At 42.9% G+C, this 23,334-nt stretch overlaps 1 protein-coding gene across 1 annotated transcript in view; it reads right to left on the reverse strand.

Moving 5' to 3' along the window:
* Positions 1–11,422: 11,422 nt before the first annotated feature.
* Positions 11,423–23,334, reverse strand: part of LOC306828609 (capping protein, Arp2/3 and myosin-I linker protein 3-like) — a 30,189-nt gene continuing 18,277 nt past the window's right edge. Inside the window, 11 exon segments of the mRNA XM_079351131.1 lie at positions 11,423–12,402; positions 14,396–14,503; positions 15,317–15,388; positions 15,589–15,715; positions 15,843–15,943; positions 16,055–16,715; positions 17,461–17,638; positions 18,010–18,177; positions 18,896–18,975; positions 19,098–19,288; positions 19,446–19,512. Of these exon segments, the coding sequence (XP_079207257.1) occupies positions 12,362–12,402; positions 14,396–14,503; positions 15,317–15,388; positions 15,589–15,715; positions 15,843–15,943; positions 16,055–16,715; positions 17,461–17,638; positions 18,010–18,177; positions 18,896–18,975; positions 19,098–19,288; positions 19,446–19,512 (1,794 nt within the window). The 3' untranslated portion in view covers positions 11,423–12,361.

A 23,334-nucleotide genomic window follows, 5' to 3' on the forward strand; every position in this document is an offset into this window, starting at 1 on the left:
ATTCAGGTTTAAAAAAAAGGATTAAAAACACACAGAGAGTCTCGACCTTCATTGAAAAGCCATCGTTTGTATGTTATTGAACATTTCTGCTTCGTTGTTTTGAGTCAACAGAACTGAAACAATCAGTGAATAAAAGTTTGAACTTTTTCAGATCCAAACGAGACGATCCTGCAGTCTCCAAGTTTCACTAACTGAACAAAGAGGTTTGTTTTTGTTCTCACAAATTGACCCCCCATGGGTCTGCACTCCTGCCTGTCTTTTACAGTCAGACTCAAAACCTGACAATTAGTTCTCTTTTTTTTTTTTTTTTTTAAGTCGGCCGAGCAGAGAAATGCATAACAAGCGTTTCTCGATGCTCCTTAAAAGCTAAACTTGTTAATCCCACGGTGTCTCAGTGTCTTAACGGTGTCTCGTTAAGGAATCAGTGAGTTAATAGTGCCGGCACAAATCTGATCCAGGCAGTAAACAAAACCTTTAAGGCGAGCAGACGTGCTGACTCATGAAAACAGACGGACAAACAGTCTGAAGAATTTAACATCTCTGAGGAACCGAGTCAGAGCGGAGTGAAAATAAATAATATGAAAGAGTTTCCCCTCTTTTCATCCAGTTTCTCTTCCTCCTCTTTCTCTGCTTTAACCTCTCTATCTGTCCATCGTTTGTGTTTCCGGGGGGGAAGCTTAGCCGCTAAACCAACAGGGCCTCCCATGCATGAGGGTGAGGGACAAAGAGACGGGGAGACACAGAGGAACTTACCTCATGCTTCCTCGTGTCCAACACAGCAGCAGCAGCCGTCCAACATCTGCTGCAGCCGAGCAGGCGGAGAAACCTCCCAGAGCATCGTCTGCAGAGGTGTGTTAAAGTCCTTAACGTCCCCACTTTGTCGTCAGCATTCATGGGGAGAGGTGGCTGTAAGAAGAGCATTTTTATGTTCTGATTGGAGGTTAAGATGTTGATAATACAGAAGGGACATGAAGGGAAAGAAAATAGATCGACCCCAAGAAACTTTTTTTTGGTCATAGCTAGCCGTGCTAATCTTTAAATATCTTTCTATCTTCACAGCAGTCAGATACAGCTGAAGGTAGAGTCAAACAATCACAACATTCAAAGTGGGCCTCTCCTCGTGGGCTCATCGCCACCAGAAGTTACTCACTGACCATCTTATATTTACTGTAATGAAAAAGCTGATAGCTTAGCTAGCTTAGCACAATCGAAGCGCCGGTGTTTGGCGCCTGTCTGTCCAGCAGAAAGCAGGCCGACTCCACGTCAGGGAGATAAAAGTTTAGTTTTGGAACAAGCTGTTAACGCCTCACTGTGATAATATTGACTCTTCTTCCTCTCTAATATTGACTCTTCCTCCTCTGCTACATCGTGACTGCTACATTCGCCTGCACGCTCTCATTAGCTTGAAACGTGCCGAAGCAACCAAATCATTAAACTCCATCCAGAGGACTCAGACACAAGAAACAAAACCACACATGTATGCAGGCCCAGCAGTGATGACTGCACATTACTTTTGTATAAGACTATAAATATATATATTTTTTTTTTTTTAGAAAAAATCTACAGACTCTTTAAAGTTACTGATTATTATTTTGTGTTTCCTTGTGTAACTCTGTGTTCCTTACATTCAACACGTTGGTGTTTATTTGGTTCTCTGAAGGCAGCACTACACAGGTGATATGAGTCATGTGATCAAACACACACCTGGACATCATGAGTGTGTTTGGACCTTACAGAGAGGGGAGCTCAGATGGGATGTCTCGAGCTCTCTGACATCTCCACTTTATTAGAAGCATGTTGTTGTTGTTGTTGTTGTTGTTTCAGTCGGTCCTTCTTCAGATTAGACTGACTAATGGTTTCCTTCCCTACACTGTCACGGCTGGACACAGAAAAACCCAAAAGCAGAACTCAGGTTGACAGGAAGTTTCAAAATCCGTTTATTCGGGTCGGAACACAAAAATCCCAAAATCCAGGAAACAGAATCCAAATCAGCAGGTCAAAAACTAACAGGATCCGATCAGAAGAACGCGGACACAAGGAAGAAGACGACCAGAGGCCTCTACAACATATCCAGGGTCTCTCTGGGTGATCTGGTTTAACAAACTCTGACATATGAGATGGTGATTATCAGTCCTACGATGCCGTTTATCAACCTGATCCGTCAACCCAGGGTTACCAAGAGCGCGTTCACGTAAAGGGGGCGGAGTTAGCGTCATTTAACCTATCACAATCTTCACCATGTCTGCCGTCAGCAGATCGTCATATCTACAAACATTAATTTACAAAAACTAAAAACTGTATTAATGATATAAATACGTTAAGACAAACAGGCTGCAAAGAGACACAGCTGCAGGAACAAATGCAGGAAGGACAAAACAAAGTAAAAAGTGTGAGTAAAAACTGTAAAAAAGACAAGAAAATATTCATTATTTTACATCTTCAACTAAAATGTTCCGGTGCTTTCTTCCGTCTCTGTTGAAGGATATCAGTGAAACATCATCAATAACTAAACGGACTATAGTCTGATGTAAAATCATGATGGACACATGAAGTGTCCTCCCCCCTCTCCATCAGCTCCGGGAGCTCCACCATCTAAAGATCTGATTGGTCAGTGGGCGGAGCTTTAACCTGCTCCGGAGCAGGTCAGGTGTGCAGCATCAGTTACCGTGGTGATACAACCAGGTAAAAAGTAATCGACCCTCGTAGGACTGAAAACCCAGAGTTAACCCTGAAGTGACCCCGCTAAGCTCAAATCCTGCTTCGTAGTATCGGCCTCAGGCACAGAGTGAGGGGAACACAGACACTCTATACTGAGAGGGGGTGGAGTTAACAAGACACAGGTGAGACACATCAGGTGACCAGCAGAGCGGGAAACACTGAGGGAGGGAGCGTGCAGCCAACAGAGCTCAAACAAGACAAGAAACATGAAATAGAGATAAACAGAACACTTAACCCGGGGATGTGACATCCAGCCGTGACAACCAGCCGCTAGCTAGCGAGACAGGCTGCGTTTAAGGTTACTGAGTGGGATATTTTTACCCTCATGGTTGGAAGATATTTCACATAATATAAGCTTAAATGTTTTATATTTCTGTTATTGTAATAAATAAGAAACTAGATGAAGCGCGGGCGGCCCGGGTTCACGTCCGGCCTGTGGCCACTTTCCCGCATGTCTCTCCCCACTCTCTCCCCCTTTCCGACTCTATCCTCTGTCCTATCAATAAAGGCAAAAAGGCCAAAAATAAATCTTTAGAAGAAACTAGATGAAGTATGAATGCATGTTTCTGTATTGTTTATGCTCCTTTGTACATGTGACCTAAAGCAGGAAGTCATTAAATATCTATCCATGATGATTAGAATTCAGAGGAGACAACAACTCGGCAAACTGGAATATCTGAGGAGGAAGTTCATTTATAGAAAGTCAGATGAATTCATCGTCGCTCCTCAGTTAGATTTCAAACGTTTTTTGGGAGTTTGTGTTTCCTGCTGACTTTTTCTTCACACTCGCACGCTGTCGTCACAAAGGCGCTCGGCCTGACTGGCACCTTGTTGGTTAACACTCGCAACAGGACAGGACGTAAAAATAAAAAAATGAACAGTGACGTGGTGAACAAATCAAGAGTCTGCTAATCAGGAAGATTCACTGTGATGTTATGCAGATGACACCCAGGTTTATGTTACACATTTGACTTTGGAGATAAATGACTTTGATGTTTCTTTTAGTTTAATTGTTTAAGTTATTGTGCAGGGGAGGTTAAAAGATGGCCGCCCTCTGAGAATAAGCTTCAATCGAAATCAGGTAAAAAAAGAACAACAACTTCAACAGGAAGGTGAAATGAGCGCCGTACCGAGAGGAACCGGACCGCTCGGTGGAAACGGAGCTTAAACCGAACAGTGACCCCTCTATTACCTGCAAAGAGATCGAACCGGTCGTGTGCTCACAGTGAATTCTCCTGATAAAACCCTGCGGCCCTCTCCCATCAGCTCAGCCTGACGTCATATGGAACATTAACTGAGGCTGCACTCCCTCTTTACTCTTCTCTTCCTTCTCCCAGCGTGTCCTGACAGCACGCCAGCGTTATAGATAGATCCAGACACAGACGTGTGGTGACTTGTAAAGTATTGAAGAGCATTCGATAGCCTTAATCCAAAAAAAAAAAAAAAAAAAGTTTGGCCTCTGTTTTCAAATCACAGCTGAACATTTTAGTCATAGATATGGATATAATCAAATATATATCATATAATCAATGCACTTTATGTTGAGGGAAGAACTTCCAAACACCTTGTTGATCTCTTTCGGTCCTCGTCCCTCGTCCCTCGTCCTCGTCCCTCGTCCACACACGACCGACAGAAAGAAAAAGAGGAACGGGGCGTTTAGGTAAAAACCTTGCGCGGAGGATTCACTGGAGAGTCGAGAGACGATGAAAACAGACAGACGCTTATGTTGCTGTTTGGACTCAGAGTAAGACAACAAATTTGTCCTCGGATGTTTCCTGGGATAGTTTCATGTTTCATGTTTTTGGGGCGGCAGTAGCTCAGTCTGTAGGGACCTGGGTTGGGAACCGGAGAGTCGCCGGCTCAAGTCCTGACTCGGAACCAAGTCCAGAAACTGGTTTGGTAGCTGGAGAGGCATCAGGCGACCTCCTGAGCACTGCCAGGGTGCCCTTGAGCAAGGCACCGAACCCCAAAACTGCTCTGGAGTGCTCGCTGTGTGCAGCCCCCCTCACTCCGAGACCCCCCCCCCCCCCCCATCAATGCATGTCACAAGGATCTATATGTGTGTAAACTAATTTTCCCCTCATGGGATTAAAAAAGTATAAAAAGTTTTGTCCTCCCTCTTCAACTTTTAGTGTTAACCCCTCGACGCCTGAATGTGTTTCCAAGTATTAAAATGTTTTTTTTACGTGTTTCTGCTTTCAAGTCGATGCTAAATTAAGTTGAGAACGTTTATTTGAAAAAACATCACATAAAACAGATATTGCATAAAAATAGCACATCATGTTGTTCTGTCTGGTCCTGTGACAAACTCATGCTTGCTAAAGGTTCCTCAGTTTGCATTGAAAGTGCATCAACCGGCAGTGGAGGAATATGGACGCTATTTTTTGCTGCATTTAAAGCGGAAGCGGTTTGATGCAAATTCGGGAGAACAGGCGTCGAGGGGTTAATTGTTTGGAAAAGATGAAAGATTTAAGTTTCATGAGGACTGCTGGTCTGAGATTATTCAGTCGACCAGCTTTAAGACAGACATAATCAAATAAGACCAAGCTACCTTTCTGAGAAAATTAATTGTTTAGTGTTTGGGTCAAGTGACCCTTTGAACTTCAGCATCATCTCCCCCTCAATGGGAAATTAATCCCCCCCCCCCCTAAACCCTGGTTTCATATCCTCAGGCTATATCCTCTGGGAGGGTCTTAAGGCCAAACGGGGATAGGAAACAGGAGCAGCCTTAAAGTGGAGATATCGGGACAAGCAGCCACAGAAGTCTTTTTTTTTTTTTTTAAGAAAAAGGTAAAATGTGTTTATGAGGAGAAGAAGAGGACGCAGAGTCGTGACGAACAGAGTGAGAGAGTGACAGAGCTGAGGACGGGCTCTGATGTTTGGACAGATGGTGTGAGGTAGAGTTCTGCAGGATCCCTCTGACTCAGTCTTATCCCACAGATACATGTCCTAATCCAGATAACTCTGTGCAAGCGGCAGGCTTACGTGTTGCACAGAGGAAACTCCTTCCTTCATACACCCCCCCCCCCCCCCCCCCCCCCCCGCATGGATCGGCCTCCTTCACTCTCTACATACACACAGTCTCCATCACCCGTGTTAAATGTCAGACAGAGGAGAGGAACTGTGCGACCATCATAAATAAAATATTCATAAATGCTTTGAGCCAATCTGATGGATGTGGGATCTTTGCAGCTGATTATAAAATAAGACGAAATCAGTGATTTAAAAAAAATCCAACACATAATAAAGGTTCTTTACAGATTTAACACAAACATGTTTTTATTCTATCCTTACAGTTTTTGTCTGTCCGTGACTCTGACTTCAAATGTTCTTAAAGGTTTTTATCAGTTTAAAACATTTCAATTATTTTGAATTTCACAGGACAGAAACGTAATTCTTGCAGTGCAATTGATTTTTTTTTTCATTATTTTCAGGCTGCATGAAGTGAATGTGTTTATAAAGGTTTTATTTCAAAAGGCTTGGAGTTTATGTGTGGTGTCCTTCAGGGGTTTTAAATCTCGGACCTGTGTTTGGTCAATTCATCCAAAATCAGGAAGACTCACTGCGATGTGACGCAGATGACACCCAGGTTTATGTTGCTCTCAAATCCAACACACAACCAATGATTCAGTTTGAAACTGAAATCCAAATGCTACGATACTTTTTACCAAATCTATGAAATGGAAAGAATGACCTTTTCTGTGAGAGATTCAAGGACATCTGGGAAAAGTGGGAAATGTATAATTCTCCTAAACGCCTTTCTTTTGTAAAAACTGCTTGTAAATTCTTTGTTTTCTATTTTTTTCCCATTTCAAAACATCCCATGGTCTGTTCATATTTGTATATTTAAAATGGTTTTTTTTTAAAGAATAATCCCTGTATGTTTGAAACTATGCAGAAGTGTTGATTTGTGATTCTAAATAAAGAAAAAATTTAAAAAAAATAAATGAATAAACTGAAATCCAACCACATGTTAGCATGCAGAGGGGAGACCAAAAAAAAAATCCAAAAATGTTCCAGATATTTTTGAGGGAGAGAGTACTAGCAGTAAACAGTAATTATTCAAAACATAAACACTGTTTTTATTATAATTATTATTATTGTGCTGTGTTTGAAAGCTGTTTTCAACAGGATTCAATTAAAGGAGATCGTAGAGAAGATCATTCTACACTTAAAAACAGTCGTTTGTTTATGAGGTTTAGCATTCACAAATGTTTGTGCTTAAAGTTTCCAGGACAAAAAAAAATAAAATCCACTGAAAAAAGTTCTCAAACTTTTACAACAAGCTCGCAGAGTTTAAAAAAAAAATGTTTGGACAGAACGAAGATGAAACTTCTGCTTAAGCTTCACATTCATCATGCAGACATTAAACATCTTCTTACATCACTTTTGCAAAAAGAAAATATGCAAATAAAAAAAACTGTGTTTATGTTATTTGATGCAGCTTCATCAAAGATTCATCATGTTCAGTGTCACAGTCACATTCTGCTCGTTTCTTCTATAAAAAGCATAAATTTAATCTTCCGCTTGGCTCGAGTCGTCTTGTTTATCATTTCCTGTCTGCCTCTAATCTCAGTGTTTTTGTAACAGGCATCTAATCCATCACTTCAACTGTTAATCTTTAAATTGTTTAAATCTGACTTTGTCGAGAAAAAAAGATTTCATACCTCTTTAAGCTATTTACTGTCTTTTATTGATTTTTATTCCAGACCATCTTACTGCTGTTGTTTGTGTTTGTGTGTGTGTGTGTGTGTGTGTGTGCGTGTGTGTGTGTGTGTGTGTGCTGTCCACACGTGGGTCTCATTGTGAGTGGGTTTATCAGGCTAGTCATGGGATTAGCTCTGATTCTCCCCCTGAAACTAGTGTCAGATTAACAGATAGCCGTGCCTTCATAAACCATCTGTAATGTAGACATAAGCCGTCAGCCTCCTCGCTATTACCTCACCCAGCGCGTCTCTAACTGTCTAACCCCCGATGATCAATAATCAGGACCCAATCGATTCCATTTAAACAGGTTTAGGTCTGTGTTTACCGACATTCAGGCTGAAAATGAAAACAGTTCAGTTAAGTTCTGCTCTGCGGGTCACGGGTCATCTCTCTGGCCGTGTTCGTCAGTTAAATAAATAAACTTTGCTTTTTAAAGCCTCAAAAAGTGGCTGAAAAAAAACTGATTTTTTTTTTTTTTTTTGCATAATTTAGCAATAATCTGCAGAATGTGTCAGTAGAGTGAATTCAACACTGATGCACATAAAAGTCATAATGAACAAAATAAATATGAAGCATGAAGGGACTTAAACAAATAAAGGTGGATAAAAGATGGAGGTCAGAGGAGTGTGTGTGTGTGGGGGGGGGGGGGGGTGAAGAGATTAAGGTGGTCCATACTTTGGTTCCTATCCCAGACTGAGAGATGACACTAAATCTGTTAATTCACTCCCCCCCCCCCCCCCCCCCCCCCCCCCCTGATATGTAAACAGCTGTTTGTTCCAAATCAAAGATTTCAATCAGAACCATAAATCTCCGTGATGCACTCACCGATCTCTTGAATATCTGAACTCTACATCGACGATGAACGCTGCAGGGATGAGAGGTCGGGTACATCTCATGATCCTTGGAGACCATCAACCTGCAAAAATGATTTACATAAAGAAAAACAAAGTGCACAAAAAGACTTCAGCATGAAATGTGCCACATGTATATAAACATAGATATATAAATGATTAAACGTTTGAAACGATGAAAATAAAGATGAATTTTTGACTTTTTTTGACTAAATGATAGAAAGTCAAAACACACCAATAAACCTGATAAAGCCTGAAAAAAGACTTTTAAAAATATTTTTTTTAATGAATCTGCTTCCTGTTATTTCAGCAAACTCACAGAAAGACCTGTTTATGTAAATTCTCCATCTCCAGTTTTTATTCTTTAATTGTCCTTTTAGTCACAAATGCAGGCGACTGCTGCAAAATGACGCAACATGACCTGACTGTATAATCATGATTAGCTGCAGCTGCTTGTTTTTATTTCTTCTTCTTCTTTTTAACAGGAAGTCTCAGCTGTGAACGACGCTGTCAGGTCACGCTGCCTCTGACAGACTGCAGGACCAGAAGGTGGCTGCAGAGACAGTCACATCAGGGAGACGGTTCCCATGACATCGTCTCTGCACAGCATCCTCCTGACCTTTTGGTTGACGTGGATGTAATTACATTAAATGACTCTCCGTCTTCTCATGTTGTGCTTTCATGAGTCACTTTATGAGCTGCTGTTGCAACATGTGATCCAGACTCACAGGCCTGCAGACGCAGCCTGATCAGACACACACGACGACTTCAAACCGCCTCGTTTACTATTCAAAAGTTCTAATTCAGGCAATTATTTTCTGTGTGTAGAAGTTTTACTCATCACAGCCTTTTAGGGCGCTCATGGGATCCTCCTTTAAACCGGAAGGAAGAGGAGACGCTGTGCATCGTGCGTGCTGGATGATGCACATTTCTTTGGATTGGTTGCCTGCGTGGCTTTATTTTCACGCATCTTTCTCCTTCTTCCCACACATGTTCTCTCCCCGGCTCCTCTCTTCCCTCGGCCTCCTTTATGCGATCATGTTGCTTGGTAACAGAAGAATGATGAGGGGTGTAGGACGTGTTCGGGTGCCTCCTGCGTGATGGGATGTGTCTTCACATCAGCTGTGAGGACGACGCTGCAGTCTGCTCAGGATGCAAGAAATCAAAAAAAAAAGAAAACCAGAGTTCTTTCTGCACCTGCCACCTCCCAACGTTCTGGTTTGATGGAAAACAATAAAATAAAAGAAGCTTTTAAAAGGTTGTATTTACTTAATAAAGAATATTTATTTACAGAAAATCAGTTGTATCATGAACAAACACTGAAATCAGTTTGTTGTATAAAGATAAAATCCAATTTTTCCACAATTTATTTTATATGATAGTCCATTATTACTTACACATTGTTTTTGTGTGGTTTTAATGAAACTCTCTGATTGATTTGTATCCATTTAACAATGTCCGGCGTTAATAGCTGTAAACTTCACACCAATTGCAAATCTGCACATTTTTAAATCTCAAAAATCCTTTAAAAAAAATCCTCAAAAACATTTTTAATGTGAGGTAATGGTTTTTATTTTTGCACAGCCTGATGTGATGTGGGAGTAAATGTTTAAAACACTGAGGTAACATTTCACTGAAGAACTGCCACTCTCCATTAATCTTAAATCAAAGATGTTTAAAGTGCTTCAGGAGAAACCGGCCCATTGCTCTCACAGAGGTGAAGCAGCGCGGGAACATAAATCATCTTCCTGTCTGCACAATAACTGCTGTGATTTATTCCTGAGCGATTACTTAAAGAGCAAAAACTACAGGCAGGACTTCCTCTTTAAGGGTGTGAAGCAGATTATTTACATGTGGAAACATCTTTGAGTCATGTTCATGTTTCCCTGGAGGATGTTTGTGAGGAAAGAACAGAAACAGCTTCTCTATTTGTTTCCTCTCTGTAGGTCGGATTTCTAACTCGTTATAGCATCTTCAGAAAAAAGAAAAGGTCATGGCACAGTTGCTAATGACAACCTGCGAGACTGCTGCCTGTGTGTGTGTGTGTGTGTGTGTGTGTGTGTGTGTGTGTGTGTGCGGCTGCCTCATTTGTAAGGATCAGTCGCCCCCTGCTGTTTTCTCACATGCCTTGGCTGGTATGAAATATGTGAGGTTGCTATGACGACCAGAGGGGGCATTTCTGAAGTCAGGAAGTAAATTTAGCCTCCACCTGCAATCAGGGAGAACAAACCTGACAGCTGGAGCTTCTTGTTCCAGCTGTATTATTTCAGCATGACAGTGAATCAATGCACAGTCTGATTATTCAGAGTTTATTCAGTTCATGTGTTGAAGGTTCATCTTACTGTTGGCGAGTCGGGAAAGCACAAAGAAGGGCAAACTTTTTTTTATTGATATTATTTTATTGATATTATTTGATATTCAACAAAATTAGAGACTGTTTTTAATAAAAAATATTAAAGATCAAAATATATATATATATATATATATATATATGGACGGCTTTTGAGTCTTTAAGGGTATTTATATTGGTCACAGATGTTTTGTTTGTTTTTTGTTCAGTTGATTTATTATTATCATCACATACATATATTATTTTTAATTTTTATGATAGCCAACACCTCACTTTTACTTCTTTAAATATTTAGGTTTGAGATTTATTAACATTTTTGATTGATCATCAGCACTGTTGTTGTTCAGTAATTAAATGAATCAATAATAGTGCACGCAGTGTGTAAGAGGTGATAAAAGGACTGAAGCTGTCATATTAAGTTCTTCATGTCGTAACATGTGATTCATAGAAGAAGCTGTTTGGCGCCCTCTACAGACTCACCCTGGGATAACGCCAGCATACGATCACCTCACGATTTCAAACTTTACTTAGTATATAACAAATGAAACATTATAGTTCAATTTATAAAGACCCGTTTCCACCGAGCGGTCCGGCTCGGTTCGTCTTGGTACGGCACATTTTGCGGCGTTTCCATCGACTGATCCCGGGAAGGATTCCCAAATAACCGATCCGTACCGTCCCACTTTTTGGGACCCTTCAGTCGGGGAGCCAAGAATGTGGAACCGACCCGAAAAGCTTGAGCTAAACACAGCAGTCCGCTGATTGGTTGAAAGAAGCGTCACTTCCTGTGTTACGTCGGCAAACAAAACTCGGCCGTGTTTAAAGCATTGAGTGTAACACAGCTGATTGTTTCCGTGTGTATTTGTCCTCGCCGCTCACAGCCTTCTCTGAAACAAAGCTGGATTGAGTTCTTGTAATAAAGAGTCACATGACAGTGACAGAGGAGATGACCTGCTGGATGTCTCCAGCGTTGGTTTTGTTTGCGTCACGTTTTTCTACTTTGTTTAATTTATTAGTTCGCGGTTAGCTGTTAGCTGCTATCATGTGATGCTATTTACGTAGGGGCTATCGTCATTCGGCTTACACGCCGCCTACCAAATAGGGCACGGGTGGCTGTGGAAACACAAACGGGATCAGGTGAACCAAACCGAACCGTACCAGACTGCTGTGTGGAAACGGGGCTTGATAGAACGAAGCCATTGAGAGTATGAAACAAAAACAAAGGCATGTTTTCTTTTAGTGTTTTATTCATACAGCGAGGGTGCTCATACATAATATTTATTTTTCTCTATAAAATATATCACCTTTCAGATCCTGAAAGCAAAACTAGATATAAATCATCATCTGATAAGAAGCAACTCATTTTCAAGTGTAAACTGAGGCGCTCAGTTTAAAATGCAGAGTTAAGAAAACACATTCTAATAATTGTCTGGATTTTTTCTGTCTAGCAAAGCCACAATGCTCAAACAGTCGACTCACTGCCCACCAACACACACACACACACACACACACACACACACAAAAACAAAGAAAACGAATGATCGGTCGACTTTTCTAAAAGGAGCAAATACTGATAAAATACTGAAGCCACGGACAGTTTTCATGTGAGGAAAGCAAAGAGAGAAACAGCGTCTTTGTGAGGAAGGACGAGGTGACGTCAAGAAAAAGGGTTTGAACAGAAGTGGTGATTTGATGCTTCATGATGTCTGCCGTGTTTCCTCCTCCTGAAGTCCAATCACAGTAACTCGCTCTGACTGGAGGCCGAGTTCATGCTGTCTGTAAAATAGAACGAAAATAAGATTATTGATCAGAAGAAACATCCATTAATGCTGCTACAACCAGTGAGAGTCAGAAACCTTGAATACATTAATGGTTGAATCCCATTTAAAATGTGTCCAATAAAAAAAATCCTGTTTTTGTCACTGACAGGTTCAGACTGTTATTTGAAGCGTCTGGCAGAAAAACAGCCGCTCACTCTCTGTAAATCCACCAGACTCCATAAAACCCCACAGCCTGGGGCCCCAGGCCAGTAAGGGGAGGGGGGCCCCTAATGGCTGACAAACTTTAAACCACAGCATTTACTCAAAATGTGCAAATTTTGCAACGACAGTCGGAAACCTCCCTAATGGGGCCCCGTCTGACAGCGCTCAATCTCAATGCCCTGCAGAGTGTAGACGTGCGTTTTTTGCCGATTACGTGTGTGAATGTTTGCCGAGGGCCTAAAACAGATCCGAGAAGCGTCCCCTGGTCTTGATCTGAATCTGAACTATCAATTTAAAAAACCGAAGTGACATCATAACCTCATGTCACACAAAAGAAGAAAAACAAAGACTTTTCCACACATGCATCCGTGAAAACTTAAAGAAAATTTATAGACAGGCAGGGAACTGCTCGGACCAGCAGGGGGCAGCGAGGGGCTGAAAAACTTTAAACCACAGCATTTACTCAAAATGTGCGAGTTTTGCAACGACAGTCGGAAACCTCCCTAATAGGGCCCCGTCTGACAGCGCTCACTCTCAATGCCCTGCAGAGTGTAGACGTGCGTTTATTTGCTGGGAAATTAATAATGGATGCTGGTTGGAAGGGCCCCCAATTAAGGTTTGCCGAGGGCCTAAAACAGACCCTAGAAGGGGCCCCTGGTCTTACAAAATGTTGATCTGAATCTGAACTATTAATTTAAAAAAAAAAAACAAAGTGACATCATAACCTCAGTCACACAAAAGAAGAAAATCATAGACTTAGTCCACGCATGCATCCGTGAAAAGAAAATTAATGGAACTGCTCGGAGACGCACACCAGCAGGGGGCAGCGAGGGGCCGAAAAACCACCGCAGTGGCTCAAAATGGGCAAAGTTTGCAAAGACAGTAGGACACCTCCTAAAGGGGGCCCCGTCTGCAGCTCTGCTCATAAACAAGGCAGATATTAGCATCTGTCTGGCAGTGAGAAAATGAAGAGAAGCAAAGTGGAGCAGATAATGAGGAGTAAAAGCTTCATGAAATGATTGACTGCTGCTAGTGTTTCCCTCACTATGAGGAGAGAGAGAGAGAGAGAGAGAGAGAGAGAGAGACTTCTTTTCATCTGGTGTCAGATTATTTATGGAATAAGGGAGATGAGCGCTTGTTAGAGGGGCCCTCTGGGAGTTTATGCCAAGGGCCCAAACAGACTGCAGGATCACCTGTCTATAGGTGCTGCTTCTAAATGTGGGATTCAGATGTGTTCTGGTTGTGGGTCCAGTCTGAGTATCATCTACTGTACCAGTGTTTCAGGTTTTATTGGCTTTAGGTCGAGGGATAGTCAATGTGGATAAACCACAATCCGTCAATCAACCTTTATTTGCACAGTGCCGTTTCCTCCAGACAGGTGAAACTCTAACTTATCGTTGTATTATCTACAAGCCCCAACATTTATTCATTATGAGAACATAAGAACAGCAGGCTGCGTTCACTCCCAGAGTCAGTTAACCTCCAAGATGAGATCACAGCTAATAGGTTAAAACACTACAAATGAACATTCAAACACAGTAATTGAATTCCCTGTAAGATAAAATTCCTGTTTCAAAGGAGTCTGGTGTCTTTGAATCTGTCAGAGAGCATTGTTAGGATGTTTAACTGAAAAGCTGTTTTTCTGTCTCATATGTTGTAAGATTCAAAGAATAATTTCCTCGAGGGATTAGATTGCAGCTGTTTTATAATAATACATCACCACCTCCACCTGCCACACACATACAAACACACACACTGGACATGAGTAGAAACAGAGAGACATGTACCAGACAGCTCCAGAGATTTATTTCTGTTTTGGGGTAGTCTAGGTTTTTTCACGGGGGGTTTTCGAGTTGGGGGCTTCTCAACGTTATTTGGGCTTTCTCTGTCAGTGCCTGGGTTCAGTGAGGACAGAAAACAACAAGAAACAGTTAAAAATGACGCCTTACACACCGATAAACACAAACAGGAATGTATATATGTATATATATATATTAGGGGTGGCACTTGATTAAAAAACGTTAACTAATTAACTCAGGGCTTTCTAATTAATTAATCACATTTTAAGTGCATCACAATATTTGCCCTAAACAGCAACACTTCTCAGTCTAAATGGATTTTGGTGGATGAATGAATACAATGCATGCAGTGTTATTTCTCAGTTTCATAAAGCTGTTGGATCTTGTTTGAAATAGTTTTTCTGCTCAGCAGCTGGAAAGTTGGATCACACGTTGCTAGCTGTAGCACATTTTCTAACCCCTTATCTTCTACCACTAATAGTGGTCTACAGTCCAGAGCGATCAATTTAGAGAGTGAATTTATAAGTTTATCAGACGATGAATTACTAATTTTGGTCCTGAAGACAGTCATTTGGTCGAGTTTAGGCTGCAAATGCTTCTTGTTTGTAGTTGTGGAGAAGCTAAAGCGAAGCTAGCAAAAAGCTAGCATGAAACTAGCAACAAGCTAGCGCGAAACTAGCAATAACCTAGCGATAAGCTAGCGCCAAGCTAGCGATAAGCTAGCGTGTAGCAATGACCAACAGTTCTGCGCGTTTATGAGGTAAACTGTGATTAAATGCGTTAAAAAAATGTAACACGTCATTTTGTTGTAATTAATTAATCTTAATCAAAGTGTTAAAGTCCCACTCCTGATATATATATTCATATTGTGTTTGCACTGTTTGGAAAGGGATAAAGGTCAGTTTGTACCTGCGTCACAGGACATGGCCTTCCTGTTTCTCTGCGGTTTCACCGGAGCCTGAGGTCTGAGTCCTTCTTCACCTGAACAATACGAGACGGTACAAAGCTTAGATATATGCAGTACAGACACCTTGATGACATACTGTGTGTTTCGGGTCGAATAATTAGCACAAAAGGGAAAAGCACAAAGTACGATATTTAATAATTGCATCTAAGACTTCTGCAATCGGATAAACACAAACACAACTTTTTGTTGCACTTTTAGTTTTCAGTGGAGGGACCTTGACTTGCAGCTCGGTCTGGTAGTCCGTGCACTGGTTTGTGAAGAGGAGGTGGGACGGGTGGAGGAGGTAAGCTCTTCTCATTGGCTGGTTCTTTTGGGAAAGTCACATACGAGGACGTCTTTGGCTGTTTGTCGGATAAGAACACAAAACAGGAACAAATTCATGAAGCACGAAGCAAGATAACTGCAACTACATCAAGTGAGATTTACCAAATTCACCTTTAAACAGTGACAGATTAAAAACCACCTTACCTTTTCTGGAATCGGAGGAGGTTGACCCTCCGAGTCTCTCCTCTTCTCTTTCTTGTCCATCTTTCCAGGATCCTTCTCAAACTCTCCCTCCTCTTCCATACCTGCAGATATGAACAAGATACACTGGGTTAATTTTATCTATATGAATCTTTACATGTCCTGAAGTCTTCTTTCTACCTGCAGCATTGTAAACATGGAGGACAGGCAGGTACCTGGCAGAGGCTCAGAGCTCTCCATTCGATGTCTCTGTCTCACTTTGGGGAGATTTGGTTTGCTGCTTTGAGGTGGCGGGTCGGGTTTGGATGCACAGGGAGCGGCTCGCCCTCCCCTCCATCCCTCGGTGAAGCCTCCTCCTGCATCCGGACGAATCAGCCTGTCGCCCTGCTCGTCCTGCTGCCACTCTCCAGCAGCTGCTGCCTCCGTGCACTTCATATAATCTGCTTCCTGTTTGGGCGAAGGCGTCAGGTCGGACGGGTACGGCGGCAGAGGCCTCTGAGCCAGTGGAAGGGCCTGCGCCTGCCGCTCTGACTTCCTGCTCGCTTGTCTGCTCTCGGTACACTGAGTGTCTGCCTGAACGTCATTCTGCCTGTTCTCCGACCACGACCTGTCGATCTGCCTGCCGCCCATCCACTGTCTCTCTATCTTCCTGTCGATCTGTCTCTGTGTGTGTCTGTCCACCGTCCACTGTCTGCTCTCGGTCCAGAACCTGTCCGTCTGTCTGTCCGCCGCCAGAGTCCTGTTATCAAAGCGCTGCTGTTTCTCATCCGTCCACGGTTTGACTTCCTGCAGCACCTCCGTCGTCCTCTGCCTGTCGTCCACCCAGTACTTGTCCGTGTCTGTCGGCTGCTCAAACACCGAGTCCATGTCGGGAATCTGTCAGAGAGCAACAACGGGACGATTCAAAAATTCAGCTCGCACCCGAGGCAGACGTCCCAGCGCCCAAAAACACAGCTCAGGACAACAATAACGTGTCAAATTAAAAATGAGATAGTAAATATCCTCGAGAAATGTTACAGCTATGAATCACAAATACAGGAGAAAAGAGCGTAAAAGTTAGCAACTGCTCAATAAATTTGGAATTAAAATAAACACAAAACTTTAAAAGTTTGAAGTAAGATTTCTCAGGAGTTCGGAGTCCACTAACGTTTCAACTTAGCACCTGGTAAAAATCGCTCAATCTAAATATTCTAAATGTTCTTGATGACGTCAAACATTTGCTGTGTGAACACACTTCAGGAGCTTTTTTCCTCCTTTTCTCTTGAAGCTTTTGTGTCGTTGGTTTGTCGTCTTCTCATTGTGAGTTCAACGTGTGTCTCAGCTCTGTTGTCCTTCTGAGACTTTCTCTCTGCAAACATTTAAAAAGGAAAAACCTGACATGGTGGAAACGTGTTCGAAACAACACTTAGCTCTCCTCTGATTTAACCCGATAGAAGCTTTATCTTCTTGAGTCTTTTTACTTGAAATGTTTGTCATCATAATTCTTAAAGTGTTTCTGAATCCGTCTCTTGCTTGAGCTTTCATCTGGATTTAGACGGTGCAGGAATTCATAGATTCATGTGGCGGTGCAAGGCGGCGTGATGTCACACCTCTTCCTCGTGTTGTGTTGCTCTGACTGTACCTCTCTGGGAGAATAAAAGGGGTGTTTGCTTCCTCCCACACTCGGATGAGGGATGCCTGGCACAGCCGGCGGACTCAAAACAAGAGTGTTTTTCCCATCAGCCCCGTCACCGGGGGATCCAGCTCTGGTAGCCGACCTCGGAGGCTGGAGGAGAGTGTACACGTTCTCTGTGGCCGTCCTGGGAAAAAAAATAAAAACCCACTCAGGATGGAACATTTGTGACAAAGTCTGTTCATGTTTCTGCTGATATGTAGCAAACTTCCTCCTGCAGAAATCTGCCATCCTGCTCCTCTAATCTGTTTCCAACATGCAGAGAGTTCGTTTCTAATCGCTTGGCTGACGATGGGAGCCACCGGCTGTCTCCTACATCTGTGCACACACACTCTGCTGCATGCTCGCATACTTCTCCCATCCACAAAGACAAGAGCAGGTCCCGAGCGTTTGTGTCTGCAGACCGTCCTCAGAAGAGGCGAGGAGGAATAATCAGAGTATTTAAAGACGAAAGGAAGACGTGCTCTGTCAGCTGTTCATGCTTGTGCAAACACTAACCCCATCGGTGCTGTAGCAACAGTGTGACAGCCATCACCATGAACATCAGCCTCAGACTCCGCCCCCTGATTGGACATCGTCTTGTTCCTGCGAAAACCGAAGATGGCGAGCATGTTTTTCCTCTTCTTCCTCCGAAGAGAGTGAGCTTTGTGCAGAGACGAGAGCTGACTGAGAGGAGACAAGGGCAGAGGAGATGAGAGGAGAGGAAGGGAGGGGAGGAGGGGAGGAGAGGGGAGGGGAGGGGAGGGGAGGGGAGGAGAGGGGAAAGAGGAGAAGAGTAAGAGGAGAGGAGAGGGGGAAAGGAGAGGAGGAGAGGAGAAGGGAGGAAGGGGGAGGAGAGGATAACGTCACACACTCCTTCAATCATCTTTGTCAGGATGTCGATGAATTCATCACGGCCGTCTGTTTGTCTGCTCCGCCTCAGGAGCATCAGCGGTCTGAGCGTTGCTAGGATACACAATGATTTACTGAAGTGCACTTTTTGTAGATCAGAAGTCTGATCATAATGAAAGCACAGACTTCACCTGACACACACACACACACACACACACACACACACACACACACACACACACACACACTCTCTCTTTATTTTTTTCACACTAAGAAGAAAAAGAAGAAGAAGAAATACGCTGTGCTGTGACGCTCCGATCATGGTGAATATGACCTGAGGTAACGTCTCATCAACTTCCCCAAAACGCTCCATTAAGATCAATCAAGATTTAAAAAATAAATAAATAAAAGATTTCACCCTCAAGCTTTAAAAGTTAAAGAATCAGAAACTCAAAAGATAAAACAAAAGTCTTAATCTGAAAGTCATGACAGGATGTGATGGATTCAGCTCCTTTTCAGACTTTCACAGAAGAAGAAAAAAAAAAGGCCTCACCTGTCAGGTAGAACTCTCTTACTGTAGAAATCTGGCAATCCATCGTCAAGAGGGCTTATTCCTCCATTTTCACTGCAATGCTGCACACACACGAACACACACACACATACACACACACACACACACACACACACACACACTCTCTTATTAGAGGTCTGACGGGTTTCAGAGGGAGAACAGGATCCACTCTGTCGTCTCTCACCGTCTCAGCTGGGATGTATCCTCCCTTGTGCCTTCGCGGAGGCCTCGGTCTGACCCTGGTCACATGATGGAGAGGCAGCCCTTGCGTGGGCAGCTCCGACAGGCCCTCCCATGACGCCGAGCGGGACAGCGGGGAGGAGTAGGACGGCACGGAGGGCGGCGGCGGCGAGGAGCTGGAGTCGTCACACAGACCTGAGGTCAGCCATGGAAGGAGGAGGAGGAGGAGGAGGAGGAGGAGGAGTTAGAGACAGGATTTGAGACAGGACAGACGCTAATGGAGCTCTCTGAAAGAGGCAGGATGGGGTCAGAGCGGCGGCGGGAGGTTAAGAGGATGAGCGTCAGTACTCACTCAGACGGGTGGAGACGGGTCGGATTCGTCTTGTTCTCGAGCTGCGCTTCTTAATGGCTATTGTGTCCTGGAGGGAGAAAAGCCAAACTGAAGTGAGACGCTGAGAGGGGAAGCATTAGAGCACACGTGGCGTCGGATGGACTTCCTGTAAGTGCAGAAATATAATTCAAGCCAGTTCCCAGAAAGTGAAAAATCAGAGTGGGGATGAAGAGAAGCATCGGTTCTGATCAGGGACGGCAGGAAACTCTGAGTAAATGTAAAGAGAGGTTCTGAAAGGATTCTTCACTCAGAGGTCTTTCGGCGGTTTCAGAGCGGCGCTCGAGGCTCGACTCCGGAGACGACCGTGTCACATGGTCAGACAAGCCGACTCTTAATGTTCCTGTTTTCTTTTAATGCTTTAAAACGTCTGCACGCGTTCATGCAGCGAGGAGGACGAAGGGCGTGAACACATTTACAAACACGTTCCCTCCATGATCCATGTGAATACGACTGATTGTGCTAACGAGGGGACGTTTTATTTTATTTATTAATTCACATGATTGGAATATGAGGAAAGCTGGTTATACTGTACACATATCGATTTAATAAATAAACTAAAGAGAGGAAAGAACTTTAATAATCACAACAAATTATCTGTTTGTCGTCAGGTAATAGCATTTTGAAAAAATAAATAAATAAAAAAAATAAAAAAAAATAAAAAAATATGTACGTATATATACACAAGTTCTACTCTCTAAAATACATCCTGGTGGCAGTGCGTGCGTCCTCATGTATCGAGGCTATATTCCTCACTCTCTCTCTCTCCCTGGTTTCTCTCTCCACTGTCCTCTTCTTTAATAAAGGCTAAAAAATGCCCCAAATAAATCTTTAACAAAAAAAAAAACATTCCTACAAATAGTCAACAAAGAGAAAACATGTCTCGCCTTGTTCTCTACATTTATGTGCAGATGTGTGTGCGAGGGATTCAAAGCTGCAGGAGATCACAGTGACGGTCTGACTTCAGTAAAACAACAACATGCTGAGAGGATTCATATATAAAACAAACACCTGGAAGTGTGCAGACTTTAAACGCATGCATGATGAGCTGCAGTGATCAGACCTCAACGTGCCGAGGTCTCCGCAAAACATTCAACGTTTAAAGTTAGAAAAACGATCATCCAATGAAATACTGTTTATTACTGTGTGACAGAAATCTAATGTGAGCGACAATCACAGGAGACATTATGAGACTGTGTGGAACAACAGTCTGTGCATCACCTCCAAAGATTATCAGCTTTTTATTTATTTGACTCTATTGATCCCTCGGGGGAAATGACACACACACACACACACACACACACACACACACACAGGCTCATGCTCACACACACACACACACACACACACACACACACACACACAGTCTCATGCACACACACACACACACAGGCTCACACACACACACACACACACACACACACACACACACACACACACACAGTCTCCTGCACACACACACACACACACACACACACACACACACACACACACACAGGCTCATGCTCACACACACACACACACACACACAGTCTCATGCACACACACACACACACAGGCTCACACACACACACACACACACACACACACACACACAGGCTCATGCTCACACACACACACACACACACAGTCTCATGCACACACACACACACACAGGCTCACACACACACACACACACACAGTCTCATGCACACACACACACAGGCTCACACACACACACACACACACACACACACAGTCTCCTGCACACACACACACACACACACACAGGCTCATGCTCACACACACACACACACACAGTCTCATGCACACACACACACACACAGGCTCACACACACACACACAGTCTCATGCACACACACACACACACAGGCTCACACACACACACACACACACACACACACACACACACAGTCTCCTGCACACACACACACACACACACAGTCTCATGCACACACACACACACACACACACAGGCTCACACACACACACACACACACACACACACACACACAGGCTCACACACACACTCATGCACACACACACACACACACACACACACACACACACACACTCATGCACACACACACACACACACACACACACACACAGTCTCATGCACACACACACACACACACACACACACAGGCTCATGCACAAACGGAGAGACATCAGATTCAGTGCCTTGCTCAACGGCACCCCACCACCTCTCCAGCTACCAGACAAATGTCCATATTTGGTCTGCACCGGGACTCGAACCGGCGACCCTCCGCTTCTCAACCCAAGTCCCTACAGACTAAACTACTGCTGCCTCCATTTTTTATTTTTACACACTTAAGGAGAGAAAGTAAAGGGACCTACGACAGATCCCAGAGGAAGTCCTCCTGCTGCAGGTTCTACTCTCTGAATGACTTTGGAGACTGGAAGATAACTTTTTTTTTTTTAAATCATCCAATAAAAGGGATTGTTTGACTTGGAGAGGAGCTGGAGGGTCGAGATGTTTTAATCTGTGATAAAGAAATAAAAATAAAACGTCACATCTGTCTGACAGTCTTTGTAATGATGTCGCATCAAGAGACAAAAACACAGCAAGTTGTTTCTGATGAACCGACGGAGAAATCACATTTATTAGCAGTGCAGAAGAATTAGAGTGCGTTTAGTTTTTTCAAAATAAAAGTGTTTGAAGTTTAAAGGTGTGTTGAAGACATAAAGACAGAAGTGATGAAAACAGCTTCAGGCTCATGGCAGAGGAAGCGTTTCGCTCCAGCTGTTTCGCCTGTTTTTTTCTAATAAATATTGAGCTTTTCTTTGAGTCCGTCAGCAGATTTAGCGTCTCTCAGGTTCACTTTGCTTCCAGCCACAGAGGATTTATTCAGCTTAAGGTTCAACGATGAAGAAAACAGACGCTCTTTATGGCAGAGAAAGTGAGGTCGGCACTTTAATGAGAAAAATAAATGGAGCTAAGGAAAGTCATTTGAAATGTAATCGCTTGTAGAAAAAAATACAAACTGGAAAAATTGGAAATGAAAGAATTGGTCCTTGATAAAAAAATATATAGTCTTTGAAGTTTTGAGATGAAAGAACAAATTATAAAAGCTCAGCGCACGAGCAAAGACACGTGTGGTTAAAAAAACGAATCAATAAGAGAAGAGAAAAACTCGTCTGCTTTACTGTGCAGGCGTGAAAAAGCTGCTTCAATCAATCATGAAAAAAACAAACCGAGTGAATCAACAACAACATGTTCAAATAAAGTTTTTGTTTTCTTCTTCTGTGGGGGAGTTCGGCTCTTTCAGATTCTGACCTCATCGTGCTCCTGTCCAGAGAAGTTCATCACTTCCTCTGAGATTTTATTTAAACGTTGTAGAAGTGACAACAAGCTGAATAAAACTGAATTATTGATGCCTGTGCCCGTGTCAGATCTGTGTGAGGGTTCTGGCTATAGACTGGTGTAGTTTTGAGTCCTAAAAGCAGGAAGTGAGTTAGCATGTTAGCTCCATGGGTTCTGACCTCTAAAAGTCTAAATGTGGATTTTGAATGTGTTTGTGTTTAGACTGAAATAAGTTCTGTGGTTAACACAAGCTGAAGAGATGTTGACGTTTTGTTAGATGAGATAAACTCCGTTAGCTAAGACCCCACTTGCTAACAAGTAGCTAACTAAGAATACGGTGGTTGCCATGGAGACATTAAACGTCATCACGCCGGGAACTCTCTCACTAATCCTCCTTACAGCCTCTAGTCATGTTTTTCAGAGCTCTTGGAAATATTAGTTTAATAAACTTATTAAGCTAACGTTTAGCTAGCTTGTTAAAAGTGCTAATTAGACCGCTATAGTTAGCTTGTAGCATAACGTTAG

This window comes from Symphodus melops (assembly GCF_947650265.1).
Source record: "Symphodus melops genome assembly, chromosome: 8".
Taxonomy (NCBI): Eukaryota; Metazoa; Chordata; class Actinopteri; order Labriformes; family Labridae; genus Symphodus; species Symphodus melops.